The sequence below is a fragment of the Carassius gibelio genome, chromosome B12 (assembly GCF_023724105.1).
Source record: "Carassius gibelio isolate Cgi1373 ecotype wild population from Czech Republic chromosome B12, carGib1.2-hapl.c, whole genome shotgun sequence".
NCBI classification, from domain to species: domain Eukaryota; kingdom Metazoa; phylum Chordata; class Actinopteri; order Cypriniformes; family Cyprinidae; genus Carassius; species Carassius gibelio.
Genome location: NC_068407.1, coordinates 8164666 through 8182485, shown reverse-complemented (window position 1 = coordinate 8182485; position 17820 = coordinate 8164666). Strand labels below are relative to the sequence as shown.

Here is a 17820-nt window from a genome sequence, read left to right as displayed (position 1 = left end):
TAAGACTCTGTTGCAGCACATTTCCTCAAGTCTCAATGGTCTCAAACGGCTGCAGTGATTCTGGTCATTCATGCCACACTACCATTCAAAAGTCTGGAGATCATCAAGATTGCTTTTATTTGACCAAATCATTTTGCAATATTGTGAAATATTATTACAGTTTATAACTATACACACACACACACACACAATTTGGATAACTATAAGTTTTAAATGGCTCCAGATAAATAGAGGCTTGATGTTTCATCTTGACAAGATATTTTTCTTCCGTCTAAAACCAAACTACCTGTGCACTCGCATGTATATCTTTCCTTCTGTTTGATTGCAGGCAATAAAGACTGCAAACATCCTTCATAATGAGACTAATATACCCCAGTGGAGATTCAACATAAATGTTTTTCTATGATATATATATGATATAACATCGGTCTGCACATTACCCCAGCAATGTCATTTTATGTCCGTCGTCTAGGCATCTGGCAAAGTAAAACATTGCCACTTAAGAGCTGATTCAATTTTATGGACCATAAGATGCAAACCTTTCCCAGTGCATAACTGAATAATTGATTTCCATATCAAGAAACATTGGATCTTTTTTTAGAAGCACTTGTTTTTGTGGATTTCCATTTCACAAAGGAACATTCAGGTAGAAGCCAAACCAGTCAAAATGTTTCCTCACCTGGATTTTGATCGGCCATGAGAAGTTGCTGACGTATACGTAGAAGGTGATGTTGGGATTGCTGTGAAAACTGAATTTCTCACAAGAGAAACTATCTCTGTACTCTTTAATGTGGGTCTTGGACACGATGGGGATCTCTTCCCCGGAGATCGTCCCAGCTGTAAAGATTAAAGAATGCGATAGATTAATTCATACATAAAGGAGGCATTCAGAAAAGGCATTTGATACAACTCATAACTCCTCTTAATTTAAGTATTGACCCTAAAGGGTCACAGATTGACCTTTGCATGTTGGAGGTGCATGTTGGAGGTTTTGCATACATAAACGTATTTATTCAAAATCCTGAGCAAAAACAAAAAAATCTTTGCATATATTTATTGTGGAGTCTGAAAAAAATGATGCATGCTTAAAATTTAGTGTGACTGCCACAATTTTTCTGAGCTATTAAATAAGGGTGACTTAGAGCAATGCAAATCCAGTGAATTGCACCAGTAATCGCACCAGTAATCAACAAAGCTAACCGGATACGGTTTAGCAATGTGTTGATGTTTTTATTCATGGAGAAAATGAGTTTTAAATCAACCTCTCAGTGTAACAATTTCATTATCTATTTTAAACATGAGAAACATGGTATAAAACCATAATTTAACAAAGAAAAAATGACTTGGAGGAGCTGAAAAGAAAAGCAGCCTTTGTCCTATTTTATCAAGACTTTGTAAACTTTCCTGAAGTTGTCTAGTGAAACGCTTAAGTCCTACCAATCGTCATTCCAAACCAGCTCTATGAAACAAAGCCCTCAAAATGACAACCCAAATGCAACTACGTGGCAATGTTTATCTTAATTGAAATCGTTCAGTGCTCCTGAAGACGCTGCAGCCCCAGAATTCAGAGCTGCATGCAAGACTATTGTTAGAAGCCCTTCTCAGGGGAGAGTGTCTTTAAACAGAAAGACACCACTCCAAATAATAATTGAGGGGAGCTGGAAGGTCGAGAAGGAGAGGAGTGAACCTGTTAAAGAGGAGCGTGAATGTCAAAGTCACATTAAAAAAAAATTGGCTGGTGACTGTTTGGACGAAAAGGTGATTACAGAAATAAACAATAGAGGATAATGGCAACGTCCTTGAGTGTCTGTCAATTATAAAATACCCAACACACCCAGGAACACACTGCAGTCAAACAAGGAATGCATTAGCATCTCTGTGTCAGACCCATTAGGATATTATGCTAACATGAGAATGCATGCGACGGTCAACAAGGCACACATAACTGATTAGTAAGGTTGACTTGTTTACACCAGCATTCAAAACTTTAAGGTTAGTAAGATTTTTTTAATTTTATATAAAGAAAATCAGGTTCTACTGTGAGATATTATTAAAGAGCTGCCAGCATCTGTTTTACATTATAATCATATGGAGTAAACAGTGTTTTCAAAAAAAGTCCTGAGCGCTTTTTAAAACCCTTCTGCAGCTCAGAACGTTTTTTTTAAGTAAAAAAAATAAATAAATTCTACTTTTCTGAAAAATGCCCTACATGAAGTGCCTTTTTGACATCTGACCAATGATAAGTGAGTGGCAAATAAGTCATGACAAAATCAAAAAAATAAATAAATAAAGGAAAAGACAGCCGATAGACAGATCGCACTAGTTTCGGAGCACAAGGAGTTGTATGATATGAGTACAAAACTACCTAGTCTAAAAAAAACATATGTCGCCAGAGCTACTGAATTAAATTGTTGTAGCCACCATATAGTTTTCTCCCGTTAAATGTTGCGCTCCCACAACGTCGTTGTGAACCAACATTACCCTCCCTGTTAACTTAAAAAGCAGAAATTTCTGCAGCACACAGCGCTAGGCTGAAGTTGCAGCTGTTGTTATAGCAACAAAAGATGCCCTCGGCTGCTATTTGTAACCAAAACACTGCCAGCTTTTTCTTTAACTAAAAAAATGCTCGTCAACTTTTTGTTGTCAAAAAGATGCCAAGTGTGAACGCCCTTATTTTGTTATATTAAAATGATTTTTCTCCTGTGTTGGTAAACCTGAATTTTTAGCAGCATCTCTTTTTTTTTTTTCAGGATTCTCTGATGAATATTAAGTTAAAAAGAACAGCAATTATTTGAAACAGAATTAGTCTGGAATGATAAAAATGCCTTTACTGTTATTTGATCAATTTAATGCATTCTTGCAGAATTGAAGTATTAGAATACTTAAATATTTATTATTATTGTTTTATCTGGTGCTTTAAATATGCTGACAGCTTTTAGACTGTAAAACCACTTAAATGTTTATTGAATTGTGTCTCCTGCTTGTTGAGTGTGTGGCAACCTGCTGTTGAGTGTGTAAATGCAAAAAAGGAAAAATATTTGCCCAGCCAACATATTACTTTAATACTACAAAAGCAATAACTTTTCTGCAACAAAACAAGGGTAAATATTCAGCAGAGGAGAAGAGTAGTCAGTACCTGTTGACCCAACTGACCAAGTGATGTTCAGATTGAAGTTGTTTGATGCATTGATGGACATGTCCAAGTTCTTGCTGGTCTACAAAGTGGAAAGAGAAAATGAAGTTTCAGTATGGATTTATATGGTTTTTGACAATCTAACTGACAATCTCTATGATAATCACAATCTGGTAAACCATTCGGTTGCTTCTGTTCTCAGATAAGTAGACTATGACTGACCTGCTCAGGAGTGGCCATGAAGTTAATGGCAGTGTAGTGCTGGTCATCTTCTTGAAGCAGACTGAAGGTGAACTGGTAATCAATCAGCAAGTTATCTGTTCAGATCAAAACCCTATTGTTAATACCCACATTTTACATCATTTAACTCTGTAAAGTTAATGGTTGAAAGTTGCCATTTAAACAACATCACGAAAGAGCTGCGCACATTCACTCTTACAATAAGAGGGCTACTTTGAAGAGCTACATGAATCATCAGTCACTTTAATTGCACTAAATTAATACCTCCTTTCTAAGTGTGTCATTACTTTAATAAGCATTCATTCTGATTAAGCTCAATTGTTTTTATGACATCTACAAGTATATGAAATCTACGCTTCTTAGTTACATAAAAGAACTTGTTATCTTTTACCAGAACTAGGCCTAAAGGTTTAAAAGTTTAAGACTAAACAATAAATTCCAAATTTTTGACCAGGAAGATACTAAGGTACAGTTTTTTTTTTCTTTCTCAAGGTCTCTTAAAGCATTGTTTCAAAGTCAAAGAAATGTCTGGATTTTTTTCTTAACTCCTGGGCTGTTAAATGACTGAATGCTGCCACAGGCATCTCTCAGAGAACAGCTGTTTGTGCGAATCACAATATGGCATTGTAAACATCTTTTTCACTCCCCATCAACTCGAATGTCTTTATAAGGTTTGAATCAATTCAGATGAGACATGGAAGCATCATAGTTCCACACATTTCCTATATTTTTGCTTGAAAGATCATGTAACTTTCAGACACTGAGAGTAGTGCTGATCTACAAATCAACTGCTATGAACATCAGTCCTTCTTTCCATTAAATCAGCCTTCCAGAAAGAACACTGTCACTTCTTAAAATTAGTTGCAGATGCATCTATCTATAGGTGACAAAACCATCCCCCAGCTTGCACTTGAAGCATTCAGGTGACATATGCTGGATTTTTTCCACAGATGAAACAGAATGGTCAGTGACTTTCAATAGTTAGACAGCTGTTCTGAGAGGAATGGCAGCCATAAAGTTGTAAGTTATTAAACAGGAATATAAAAAAACATTTAAGTCCAAGAAAGAAACATGTTCTCAACTATTGTGTTAGACCATACACAACTAATCATAGACTGTTTGCACCAATTACGTGATCATTATACTGTCTGATTGTTGCCAAATCTGGAATTCATTCTCTCAAACACACTTACTTACTTACCCATATGTTGTTCTAAACCTGTATGAAATAGAACTGACATTCTTCTGTAGAATTTAAACAATTAAAAGATCATTTGAAAAACGTAAGTAACCAAACTGTTTTGGTTACCACTAATTATCTTATGAAAATATCCTATTATATTCAACAGAAAAGAAGAAAAAAAGAAATTCCGAAGAAAGAGAAAAATAAGGGTAGCTAAATCATGACAGAATTTTATTTGATTTGGTGGAAAGTATCTTATCCTTACCAAAGCTTCATTTATTTGATCAAAAATACAGTAAAAACAAAAATAATGTAACAATTAATCAAACCATTGAATGGTAGTGTATATAGACTTTTATTACGGTAAGCGTTTTATTTCTTCTTAACCCAAGTCTAGGGTCTCTTAAAAGTTGTTTTGAAATGTCTATAAATTGTCAAAAACAACATGCAAAAATGGCTTGTGGTCGCTTCTGACTTTTTTCTTGTGCACTGGATTAAGTGTCCTAAAATAAATACATTAATCTGAATCTACTGAACCAACTAAGGTAGAACACTGTAATGCTAAACTGGAAACATCACATTTCCATTTCAACATTAAAACACAACAGAAACCATAGCAATGCACTCCATTCAGGTCATTAAAGATGCTGCCCACTGCAAATACAAGGAGAGCTGGTCAGCAGGCAGAGTTTGAGTGCAAACCAATAGGAGAAAATGATGCATGAACAATAGGTCTTACTGGTCAGTTTAGTCAGTTTTTACAGGATCAATGTCCTTTGCTGGTGAGTCAAGTAACACTGACAGAACACACTGAGTGCGCTTGTGCTACTGCTGCTTCCGGAAATGCACAAGTCAGACCTTGCATGTGTGAGAAAGCTCCCACTTCCTACTGGATCCATATTCACCAAACTTCTGCTCTTGTGTCTTTAATTAGTTTGAATCATTTGCTTACACACTCTGACAGGGCTTAACGCTCTCACCAGTCTCATATCGTCACCTACGGCCCACTCTCCAGCAACACTTCCCCCTACAGGACACTATTTGAGAAAATACGGCTGCGTAATACACTTTTCTTCTAAATAGCAATTGAGCCAGAAGCCTGCGAGCACATGCACTTCACCTAACAGACGCACAGGGAGAGGAGTGGATGGAAATTGATTGATGAATTGAAGGCTTTATTTAATCCTGATTGATGACAACGGGGATAATGCTGGCCGGATTGAGTGAAATTTGATGTCCTAAACGCTACTGACTGCATTTAGCCTTTTCAAACTCCATGATGACTGCTGATAGCAATTGCAAAAAAAGTGAAAGAGGAACACAGATGTATACCCAGGGAATACACAGTTTCTGATATACTACAAGACTGCCCCCTAGTGCTGAGCAGTTGAGCCCTGCACAAACAATCAAACATTGTTTGCTGCAGATCTTCCGAGATGCTCAAGAGATCTATCTCTACTTTTTGATTTCTGACAAATCAGAATGTCTCATCCACCGCTTTTATCTTGTTGTGTGGTTGTGCATCAGCGCATGGCTTCCCAGCATCGTAAGCCCCCGGAGTCTAATTTCATTAAATGGCAGACAGCCTCCGAGTTTGAAAGTGTCTGCAGAGTCTGATGAATTTTCAAGGTACAACAGGATTACGTTAAGGTCAGAGTTCAGATAGAGCATACTCACAGTAACAGGTTCCTCGGAGGGGGTTGCCAAGGTAACGGTTTTCTGAATCGCAACTGCAGAGAGAGGAAAAAAAACCATTTAGATGAAGTGCATGAAGTAATGAGACAATGCGATATCTGATGCATGAATCTGAACATGCAAATGTCATAATAATTACTAAACACTAAAAATAAATAAATGGACTGTGAAACAAAACAAAAAGGCTGTTACTCAATTTAAAATAAGAAAAATAAAATAAGGATCGAGACGTTTTGCTATTTAGATTTTTTGTTCTTTTTTTAAGGTTTAATATTTTTAGCAGGCGTATTTTTTTGTAGTTCGTATCTGTACATCTGTGCTTTTTTATGCATATCTATGTGCACATGCATATGAACATCCATTGTTTTTCCTAAAAACCAACTAGACAACCAATCACGTAGCTTATTTTGTAAATATGTTCTTTTGCATATGCTGAAAAACTTTGTTAAACACTGAATCTATTAAATATTGCAAAAATGTTCACTATTTATATTTACAGATCTTATTGTGAACAATTAATCCATGCACGTTTCACTTAAGAAAATTTCTGACCTTAATCAAAATGTCATAACCAAACATCTCTCTGGTGACATATGCAGCACTTCTCCGAACCTCATATTCATATGCAAAGCCCACATCTCAAAAAACAATCAACAACCGATGCATATCCAAGTCCCTGCACAAAATTATTTTCTTTTTACTAATCTGTTACACTCTGATGATGTATGTTGCAATACAGTACAAAGGTCGGTGGCTACTTATGTTACATTATAATATCCAGAAGAAAAAAATCAATCCTACTGCCACTATCATGCATCAAACCCATGATAACGTAGCCAGTACTTAGCGTTTGTATGATATCTGCATACTGCTACCATTTATACATTCTAAAAAAAAATTAACATTTCTTTTTAACCTCTAAATAGAAAAAATTGTAGTAAATTAACTAATTTATTTGTTGTATTTGTATCACAAAATGTTTGAATTTGTGTGGTGCCTGTGGTATCTTCGTCCCTTTCCATACTTAGGCAGATTATGTAATTCCACTCTGTTGTTGGAGTCCTTTATTTCCTCAGCTTCATTAGAGAGTGCCAGGAGACAGCCCAAAGCTTCCTCTACCTCAATCTCTAACACCCTAAACAATTAACACAGCGCTGTCGACCCAGCTCTCCCCCAGCCTAAGCAGATTACACATCCGGTTGCTCTTCTGAGCCAGGAACTGACGGTCCAATTAGAGTCTGCATTCATTTGAGAGCACAACTCGCTCACTCCCTCTCTTCACAGCAAACTCACAACTTAGTTTCTACAGAGGGAATTCACTTTCGATTCACGCCATTGTCCTGTAAGCGTATCTGAAGTGCAAATGCAATCAATCATTAAATCCACTTTTAACAAGTAAATGAAGCAATGTTATAGTTAATGCAGAATGCCGGGCTCTGGACTAGTTACTGTGGAGCGAATCTAACACACTGCTCCCAGTTCACACGCATTACATGTGCAGTTCAACCAAATTTGGCTTTAGGGTTTGTAATGAATGTAATGCAATAAAATATGCATGAAATCATTAAAAAAAAAAAAAAAAAAAAAAAAAAGTTTTCTATTGAGTTGTCCTCACAAGTTACATGCAAAATCAAACAATCCGATTCACAATCAAATCCTGTAACTGAGTTTTGTGCTTTTTACTAAGTGCTTTGGCAAAACATAATTAAGCACATTATAAGTTATAATAATAATTAAAACATAAAAAGCCATAATTATGACAAAATGTCAATTAAGTCAAAATGTTTTAATGAATTTTTATCCTACAATCATGACAGCATCTCAAAATTGCAACTTTTTATTTCATAATTGTCATTTTCAACAGCATTTTTTATTTTATCATAACTTTCCATCTTATAATTTTAACTTATTTCAGTTATGTTTTTTGTCTCTGTCAGATGTTTTATATATACTTTTTTTTAGTTAAATCGCATAATTAGTATGACTTAGTATGCCATCAGTGACTTTTGTGTCATAATTATGACATTTTATATTATAATTTTATTTTACTTTTCAATTAACAGTATTTTCTTTATCAAAGCATTTTTTTTTTTTTTGTTTGTTAGTTTTTTTTGTTGTTTTTTTGTTGAAATGGGCTTCCATATTTATGTTCTGTTTACTTAGCCGTTCATTTATTCAGGAGCAATTTTGATTTATGAATCAAACAGAACTGGGAAAACTGGATCGACATCCAGCCATGTGAAAAAAAAAAAATTAAAAAACATTTACCTTTTAAATACACCAACTAGTCTGCACTATCCTCACAGTTAAAAATACACAGACCTCCATCTCATACTGTAAATATATTTGCCCTTAGCTTGCAGGGATCCACCTTTATCATAAGGAGCTGAAGCATTCATATTGTTTTTTCTGAGAGTTGGTGATAAATATGAGAGGACAAGGTAGAGTACAGTTTTACCACGGTACAGAGGACACAGGACAAACTGCACCACAGGCATTTTAAAACCTCTGCATATCAGTCCCCTAGCCTTTAATCTGGATGACATTTCAAAAATGACTATTCTCCCTCACCCATACACTGCAAATCAGAAGGAGAGGTTTCCAACGTTCATGCCCACATATACACAATGTACTCCGTGAGGGCGGTGAAACATAATGCACTCTTACTCTCAGTATCTTAATTTAATCTCCAGTGAGAGTGCACCTACACGCTGTGCATGCTTTAATGCACTCTCAGTAGTGCCATAATTTGATCCCCATTTGGGTCACACCTGGAGTGCCACAACACACACAACACACTCCATGACACTCTATCAAGATGATGATGGACTCTACAGTAATCAAGCATGATTTGGCTTCAAATTGCATCAATTTTCTTTCTTTAATCATGTGTATCTTTTCAAATATCTCTCGTTGAGCTGTCGTCTGATAGCAAAGGAGAATGACGTGATGCTCTGAAGTCCTGATCAGGACTGTGAAAGGAAACTTTGAATTGCTCTTTCACAATGTCAGCGCATTAAAAGGGGGTCGGCGAGCGATCACTGCAGCACATCAGGTCTTTAATCAACCATTTTGTGTGTGATAGTATTTGTGCGTGACAAAAATGGTCTTCATTACGGACCTCGTTACGTAGGATGGGTAATGGCATCTGTCCGCTTTGAGTAATGAAGGAGAGAGAGAACAGAGTGAGAAGGAGAGGAATAAACAGGAAGTGGTAATGCCGTCTCGACTGCAGCCTGTGCACTCATTTGTCCTTGTGATGAAGACACGCTTGAATACATCATCAACGGACCTGGCTTGGCCTGATTGGGTTACACACAATTAAAAACAAGCATCTCCCATTGTGTACACGATCACACACGCACAAAATGAAATGACAAAAAAAAGTGTGTGTGTTTTAAAAGAGAAGCTTCTGCCAACACCTTAGATATCATACACAGCAGAATGCTGGGTTGAAATAGATTTTCTATATAATTTGAAAAGCAAAGTACATCTGATTATTGATCACTTCAGTTGTTTAGAGCTCATAAACATTAATTGTTAATACATTAAGCAACACTGCTGTGTGAGTTTGATTCACTAAAAAGAACTAAATCTCTTGTTCAGGAATCAAAACACATTTTTTATTATTTTTTTTTAACAAGAACCAACTCATGAGAGCTGCTTGTTCAGTAATTGGTTCAAGCTATTTTGATTCACTAAAGAGAACTACTTGCTTGTAAGAGTCACTTGCTCAGAATCAAGATATACTGATGATACTGCATGTTTCTGATTCACTAATAAGACTGAACTCATTAAAATAACCTACCTTATTCTGTAATTGAATTATACTTGTCATACCATGCTTTTGATTCACTAAAAAAAAGAACCAGTTCACAAGAATCAATCATTTGGGAATTGAACTATACTGGACATATTACATATGTTTTTGCATAGTAGATTGAATTGTAATGTTGTAATTTATAGTATACTGCCAGAGCAGTTTTGTATTGAAGAGAAATATGCAAGAAACATTCATGTAAACAAAACAGAACTTAACAATAACAGTTTTAACAATGGAACCAGTAAAGCAAAGGAAACATGCCTTCTATGATGACTTCTCCTGAGTCATTACCTTACTACAGTGTGCAGCTGTAGCTAGCATTGCTTCTGATGAAAATGTGCTGTGGTGCCAAAATATACAGTGTGAAAAGAGACCTGCAGGGACAAAGGACACAGCTTCCTGTTTCCTGCCATAAAACTGTTAAAGCATCAAGTAAGACCTTCCAGGAGCTGCACACCTCTTCATATCCCAGAACTGCACGTCAGCCTATAACAAAGCATCTGCTCTTAAGAGAGCACAACAAAGGTGCCACCATCCACTGCTGTAGCTCTGAATGCAATACAGCAGCCCGGATTTCAAGCTGCGCACAAGCTTCTGTTTCTGTGACTGAAGCAACTGAGTGGGAAATTCAGTTCACACCCACGTCTCCTAAATAAGCATGACTGGTCAACCCACTCCTTACAATTTCTGCATGCACATATAACAATGCAGTGAGTGAAGCACTTGAGTTTCATTATTCTCGAAGAGAATTGGTCTCTCTAATAGTCACAAACACACGCCAGCACACTCCCACACCTAACATCCACCTCCATTAGTGGTATTAAAGTGTGTGCACAAATGCAGACAAAATATGCTGCGTCTGCAGGTCAGCTTTAGCCGAAATTGTGAGGACACAAAGTCAAGCTAAATGGAATGCAGGGGGCTTAATGATTAAAGGGCTGTGGAAGTATTAACTAAACATGGGAAAGATCCAGGACAACCTCAATTGGGTTTAAGAAAAAAATATATATATTATTAATTACTGAACAAGTATATTAACGTATTACTTAAACAAGCATTTATTATATATATTAAAACAAAAAGTCTTGGCATGTATTTGTTTATATAAGAATATGATTGCATGCAGCATATGTACTTACAGCTGGCATTGGTCGCCTTTGATACCCTTGGTGGTGCAAAAGCATTTTCCCGTCAGCACCTGGCACACGTTGGCATGGCCATTACATTTACAGGCTGAAGAAGAAAAGTGAGAGGGGACCAGACAAAACCGGGAGGATGAGAAATGTATAGAGATATGTAAAGATAACAGAAGGGGGAAGGAAAGAGAAAAAACATTGTGTGAAAACAAACACAGAGAAGTACGAGACTCATTTTACAAATACAGCTTAGCAGCTTAAACATGATTTAATTATGAAACGCGCTTCAATTGAAAGAAAATAGGTTGATTTCAATAAGGAATGAGGTCTTTTTATCTAATACTATAACAGAGCAATTCTGGAAAACTTCAGTGACACCATATAAAATAGAAGAAACTGTAACAAATAAAAACAAATACAAATGACTTAACTGACTTAAACGTAGTCAAACAAGCTGACTAAAACAGTGAGATCAGCTCATAGGTGGTCCCTCTATTCTCAGATTTGTTCACAGAGAAGAGAGTTTCAGCTGCATTACATTAGAACATCATGTTACTGTCCTTAGGCAACATCAGTGATGGAAATCAAAATAATAAATTACAATCCTTAACCACAGAGGTCAATGAACAAACAAAATGGAAAATAATGTGTGCATTTGAAAAAAAAAAAAAATTATATATATATATATATATATATATATATATATATATATATATATATATATATATACACACACACACACACACACACACACACACACACACATACAGTACCTGGCCATGTCGAAACTATAATATATGAATTTAGCAGTATAAGCTAAAAAAATATTAAAAATTAAATAATAGTTTGAAATATAATGTGTAAATAACCAATCTACACATTTATTTCAATTTTATAAAATTTACTTACAAATATATTTTTTAAATATTATATCATTTTTGTTGTTGTATTTTATAATATAGACTACCGTTCCAAAGTTTGGGGTGAGTGATATCTTTTAATGGTTTTGAAAAAAGTTGAACTTGTGAATAATACTGTATGTACAAACATATATTGTATAACATGTAAAGTGGTCATATAAAACAACAAGTTGCCAAACTCTATATTGGCATTACTGCCATTAATGTGTTAATATGTTAGTGTATTTGTGGAATCTGGATGAAATTTGTCTTTTTGGACCTGGGAGAAAGTTTTGAGATAAGAGTTTCAAAAGCATGAGGACAATTTCACTTATTACATGACTCACTTCAAGATCACCAGTTCTGAAACTCTGCAAAACAGGCACATTTCAGTTCAGAAGTTTTTTGCCACTTACAAAAACACTATCTTTAAGTGCCCCAGTCTTTTAACTGTACTAAAATCCATTTCCGCCTTTTTTGAGCAGTGGACTATAATTATTTCTAAAATAAGCTTTAATTCTACACACGCTCTTCAGGCTGCACTAACATGGCTGCAGATCACTGGGCTGACAGGCTTTTTTCCGCTGTGCTAAACATACATGACAGCATGCATAGGACCAATTCTATCCTGTCTCTAAAGCCCAGAATCCTGTAGGTCGTATATCAAAGGTCTATGCTGGTGTGCGTATGAACGCCTTTTGTAAGCTGGTCTGCTTTTAAGAAGGAATATGGATATCATATTTCTCAAGAAAATGGGAAACATGATAGTGCCTAATGTTTGCAGGCCGCAGTTTCAAAACTGATGTCCCATCAAGCATTAAACTAAAGGAGGCCTTGGGCAAAACTACACAAAAACATTGAGGAACACAACAAATCCATTTACATTTTAAAATGTGTTGTAAATAAAACATGAGACCTCTTAGAACCACACTTTTAGAAGGTTTAAACTGGCAAATGTTTTGTTATGGCTAGCTCTTAGTGTTAAAAGTCCTGGTGGGAGTGTTGTCTCATATCTATGAGCATAATGGTCTGTGACAGCATATCCCGTTTCTTCTAGAATCATAGGCAAATGCTGTAAACCGACATCTCCAGGGCAAAAGAGAAAAAATGTGAGTGCTTGTCTGTGTGTGATCTTGCCCCTCACCTCTGGCAGTGCAACCACCTCTTTGACCTCAACATTAATTTCCCAGTGTGCTCTTTTCTCCATTACTAAGCTAAATGGTCTATCAAAATGCCCAGTTAGTAGCAGGTGCAACTATTCTCACCTTGACACTTTCCGCCGTTGGTTGGGTCTCCATGGTATCCGGGCAAGCATGTTTCGCAGTGAAGCCCAGTGGTGAGGTTACGACACTGCTCACACACGCTGCCATTCACACACGTGCTGTGGCCATTGCACTGGCATGCTGGGAAATAAAAGGAATTTTTACAAATCTTGATGTCAGAGATGACTCAATTGACCTATTGGTAAGCCCCTCTCCTCAAACGCAGATGAACCAATGGCAGTCGAGGATCAGTGAAAGGGGCAGTGGAACTAGGACATCTGTAGGTTTCAGCGCCATAGAGAAACATCGGAAGATCCGATGCTCGCATCGTTTTTATGGGGTTCATGCTTCAAAAATCGATATGCCTGGATTACTTGTAACAGTGACTCCAGGTATCCTGAGAGGACAGGCAATGGAATTGATTTTATTCTATTTCTTAAACCCAAACAAAACGGAGCCAAATGTCGCAAAGTGTTCACCCCCAATACCAAAGAAGACAAAAATGTTTGTTTTCTGGTTGTCTCATTAAGTTACAATTTTCATCTCCTCAAGCAGAACATTCAGGTCATATTGTGCTACAGAAAGGTATCGCTGGCTAGAAGTATCTAACGTTAAAGTTAGTGAGTGTCAAAAACACATAAATGAAGGTCTACATTTCACAGTCTCTTCATATTAAAAGAGTTAAATGTAAATTGATTTAATTGTACCCTGCAATACATGAACGGTGTTGATCCAGGATTATGTCATGTGCGATCATGATGAACGTAACAGGCTTCTTCCACTTGCGTTGTGATCTGTAAACCCTGGCTTCCACATTAATACCCACACTATTTATTTTAAAACATTTTATACATCCCTCCTTGCACTTGAATGGTGGTCCTCCTGTGTCCAAAATGTATCAAAAAGATATAGGCTTTTCACACTGACAGCTGTCATTGTAAGACAGTTATCAACTCCGTTTGTTTGTTTGAGTCCACAACAGTATCTAAGGTGGGCGGGGCTTACCGATAGGTCAATTGAAAACTAAAGGATATTGAAACTTTTAATGCCTAGAACTCCCAAATATAATGATCCCCTGGTGAGGGATCCCTTTCCAAAAATATGAAACAGCTACATATTATTTTCATGTTTAAAACCCATTTATGCTCAACAAGCCTTCATGTACATACATGTAATATTTTCGTGCATAACAGGAAACTTTTTTCAAGATTATTTGATGAATTGAAAAGCTACTGGCATTTATTGAAAAAATATTTTGTTAAAATAGCGCAGTCACTTATGATCAATTTGAATTATGATCAATTTGTCACCATTTCTGATCACTGTTTCTGTCTTAAAACAGTACATTTATCACTTATCATTTACTGTTACTAAACATATTTCGTTAATATCTTATATACATATGTTAACATTTACAGCCCTAAAAAAATACATGTGGTCATTTTGTTCTATATTTTTTTTTGCAGATCACCTTGCACTCCTGCCCTTCAGTCTGAAAACCCCTGGTGGAACAAACTTGCTCTTTAAAGGTCAAGTGTGCACGTGATTGTCAAAATGTGGGTGGTTCTCACCAGGGCACTGGATGAAGGCCCACTCAAAGCCTCGGTCTTTTGGGCACAGCCCCGTCTCCAGCACCATGTCTTGGCTTTGTTTTGAGGGGCTCTTCATGGGTCCGCGATACGAACCCTCCATGCACTGTCCTCGGCCGGTGTTACTAGGGTCCCCACACCAGCCGCAGTCAGGCTGCTCCAGACACAGACCACATGTACGCAAACCAGAGCAGTTCTGAGCTGCAATGACAGAGAAAAGAGAGAGATGAGAAGCCGAAGAGAAAAAAGCCAGCAAATTCTGAGAAATAAACATTGAGAAACAACAAAGACGTGCTTAAATGATACTTTCAAGCTCTCACGGGGCATATCACTCCACTGACTGAGTAATATGCTCTCAAATACCACCAGAAAGTTCACTCTCCCTAAAGAGCACATCACAGCCATATGCGTCAGTCTCTTTCAGTTTGATCCACCTCCCCGGCAGCCAAATCACATCTCTGAGGATCTCAGACCACGCAACAACAAGCATTACACGCAAAGTGTATTCAGGGTCAATATGATGGCAGCAGTAACAGCGAAAAAGCACAATGTTAGTCATTACGCTGGCAAGAGTTCATGGATTCTCAGCTGCAGGAGTTGACAGATCCTCAACAGCACCATATGATTTGATTCGGCATGCAACGAAAAAAAAATCATTTGTTTAGGAGTGAGGAAATGTCTAGACGGGATAGACGTGGAAAGACAACTCTGAGACAGATTACATCCTTGCTGATTCAAATAGTGAAAGTACATGATTTCACCGACATTAATTTATTGGCACCAAGCAAATTAAAAGAACAGGCTTTACAGACAAGATGCACATTTAATATAGCATGTGATTTATCGTGCCCTACTCATAACAATTTGAAATTAATTAAATAAATTACCTAAAATGAGTCGCTAACACCATTTCATGTTCATTAGCACCCAAAACACTTAGTTATGATACCTAATGTGGCCATGCCAACAGGCAACTGTTGAGAGAGATGAGGATGAGGAACAAGTCAAATTGTTCATCTCCAGTAATGCGACAAGGACATGGTACAAACCGACTGTAAACAAATGACCTTCAGCTCACCCAAGCAGCGACAGAAGCCCCCAGATTTAAGACCGAATTTATCAGACTGTTACAATATTGGGGTCGACACACACACAAGCTCCCCACATCCCAGTGCAAATCACTGCCACCTAAAAGTGTGAGTCAAACTCATCCATGCATGCTCTGACAGAGACAAAGCACCCTGAAGAGAAAAAGAGGAAAAAAATACGAGGAGAAGCATGAAACAAAAATAGATCTTTAAAATGGCGCTGACACAGTCCGAGGCTTATGGCAGAGCAGTTGAAATGTTAAGTAACCATCACTCGGACAGAGAGACACATTTTGGTGACAAAAAGCCAGACAGAATTGCAGAATCGTACCACCTCCTTCTGGCGGAGAGCTTTTAATTCATTTTCCATCAGACTGAGCATAATGGAAGTTCTATCAGTAAGTCTAGGCCTGTCATAAAAACAGACTACAGTCGGAGAGTGTCCGTGTCCCCTGTACGCTTACCTCACTGTCTGATAGGGTGAAATAAGACATTATGAGCAATTCAAGTCTTTAGTCTGAGGGACAAAGATGGCATAACACAGCTGTGTAGCAAATCAATTGTATGTAAACAAAATGCATTTCAAACACACCGAATGTAAATGTGAATGCAAAGTGAAAAATCAGCAACATTAAGGTATTTGAGGAATGTCAAGGCCTCTTTTTAATATTCCCAGACGAACGTTTATGCCAAATTATGTCGTTTCCTTAAAGTTTTCATCACTTAGCGTGCCAAAGTGTGCCATAAGCATCCATTCTTGAACGCCCAAGAGGGACGAGCGAACGCTTAGGCAGACAAATTGAAACACTAATTGCACATTACAGGCGGATCAGAGGCCAAGCAGTTCAGCTAATGGGATGAAACAACAGATCTGATAGAGATGAAGAACTCACACAACCCAGGACGCTGACAGGCAATGATTGGTTGCATCTTTCTCTGAAAGACTCCGCAGAGCAACTTTCTCCTCAGTAAAAAGGGTATACTCAAACTGAACCACTGTCATGAGAAAAGGCTATGGGGTTTCTGGAGAAAAAAGCTCTTGTAATTCAGCTTTAATTTTAACAAACAAAATGTCTTAACACTAGCTATGACCAACCATTTAAAAGTCCAAAAGTATTCAGATAAAATAACAATTAATCCTTATTAAAAATAAATTTACATTATAAATACACACTACAAATACTTCAAATGTTTGGGGTCAGTAAGAGTTTTTGGTAACACTTTAGAATAATCTATTAGTTAATTAGGTCCATTAGTTAATGTTAACTACTTTAGTTAACATGATCTAAGCAAGAACAATCCTTCTACAGCATTTATTAATCTTAACTGATGTTAATTTCAACATTTACTCATGCATTATTCACATCAAAAGTTGTGCTTGTTAACATTAGTTAATGCACTGTGAATAAGCATGCTAACTAACAATGAATAACTATTTTTATTAACTAACATTAACGAAGATTAATAAATAAAGTAATAAATGTATTGCTCATTGTTTGTTCGTGTTACTTAATGAATTAACTAACATTAACTAATGGACCATTATTCTAAAGTGTTACCGACTTTTTTTTTTTTTTATGTTTTTGAAAGAAGTTTCTTGTGGTCACCAAAGCTGCATTACTTTGCTACAGTAAAAACAATACTGAAATATTATTACCATTTAAAATAACAGATTTCTATTTTAATCCATTTTAAATTACATTTATTTATATATGGCAAAAACTGAATTTTCAGCAGCTATTACGCCAATCTTCAGTGCCACACGATTCTTC

At 36.7% G+C, this 17820-nt stretch overlaps 1 protein-coding gene across 2 annotated transcripts in view; it reads right to left on the bottom strand.

Annotated features, from left to right (window-relative positions):
- Positions 1–17820, bottom strand: part of atrnl1b (attractin-like 1b) — an 87194-nt gene that overhangs the window by 46570 nt on the left and 22804 nt on the right. For both annotated transcript variants that reach the window (XM_052570798.1, XM_052570797.1), the window contains exons 18-24: positions 14943–15161; positions 13375–13512; positions 11214–11307; positions 6234–6286; positions 3356–3450; positions 3137–3215; positions 680–837 (exon numbers count right to left, since the gene is read on the bottom strand). In XM_052570798.1, coding sequence (XP_052426758.1) covers positions 680–837; positions 3137–3215; positions 3356–3450; positions 6234–6286; positions 11214–11307; positions 13375–13512; positions 14943–15161 — 836 coding nt within the window. The remainder of the gene's footprint in view (positions 1–679; positions 838–3136; positions 3216–3355; positions 3451–6233; positions 6287–11213; positions 11308–13374; positions 13513–14942; positions 15162–17820) is intronic.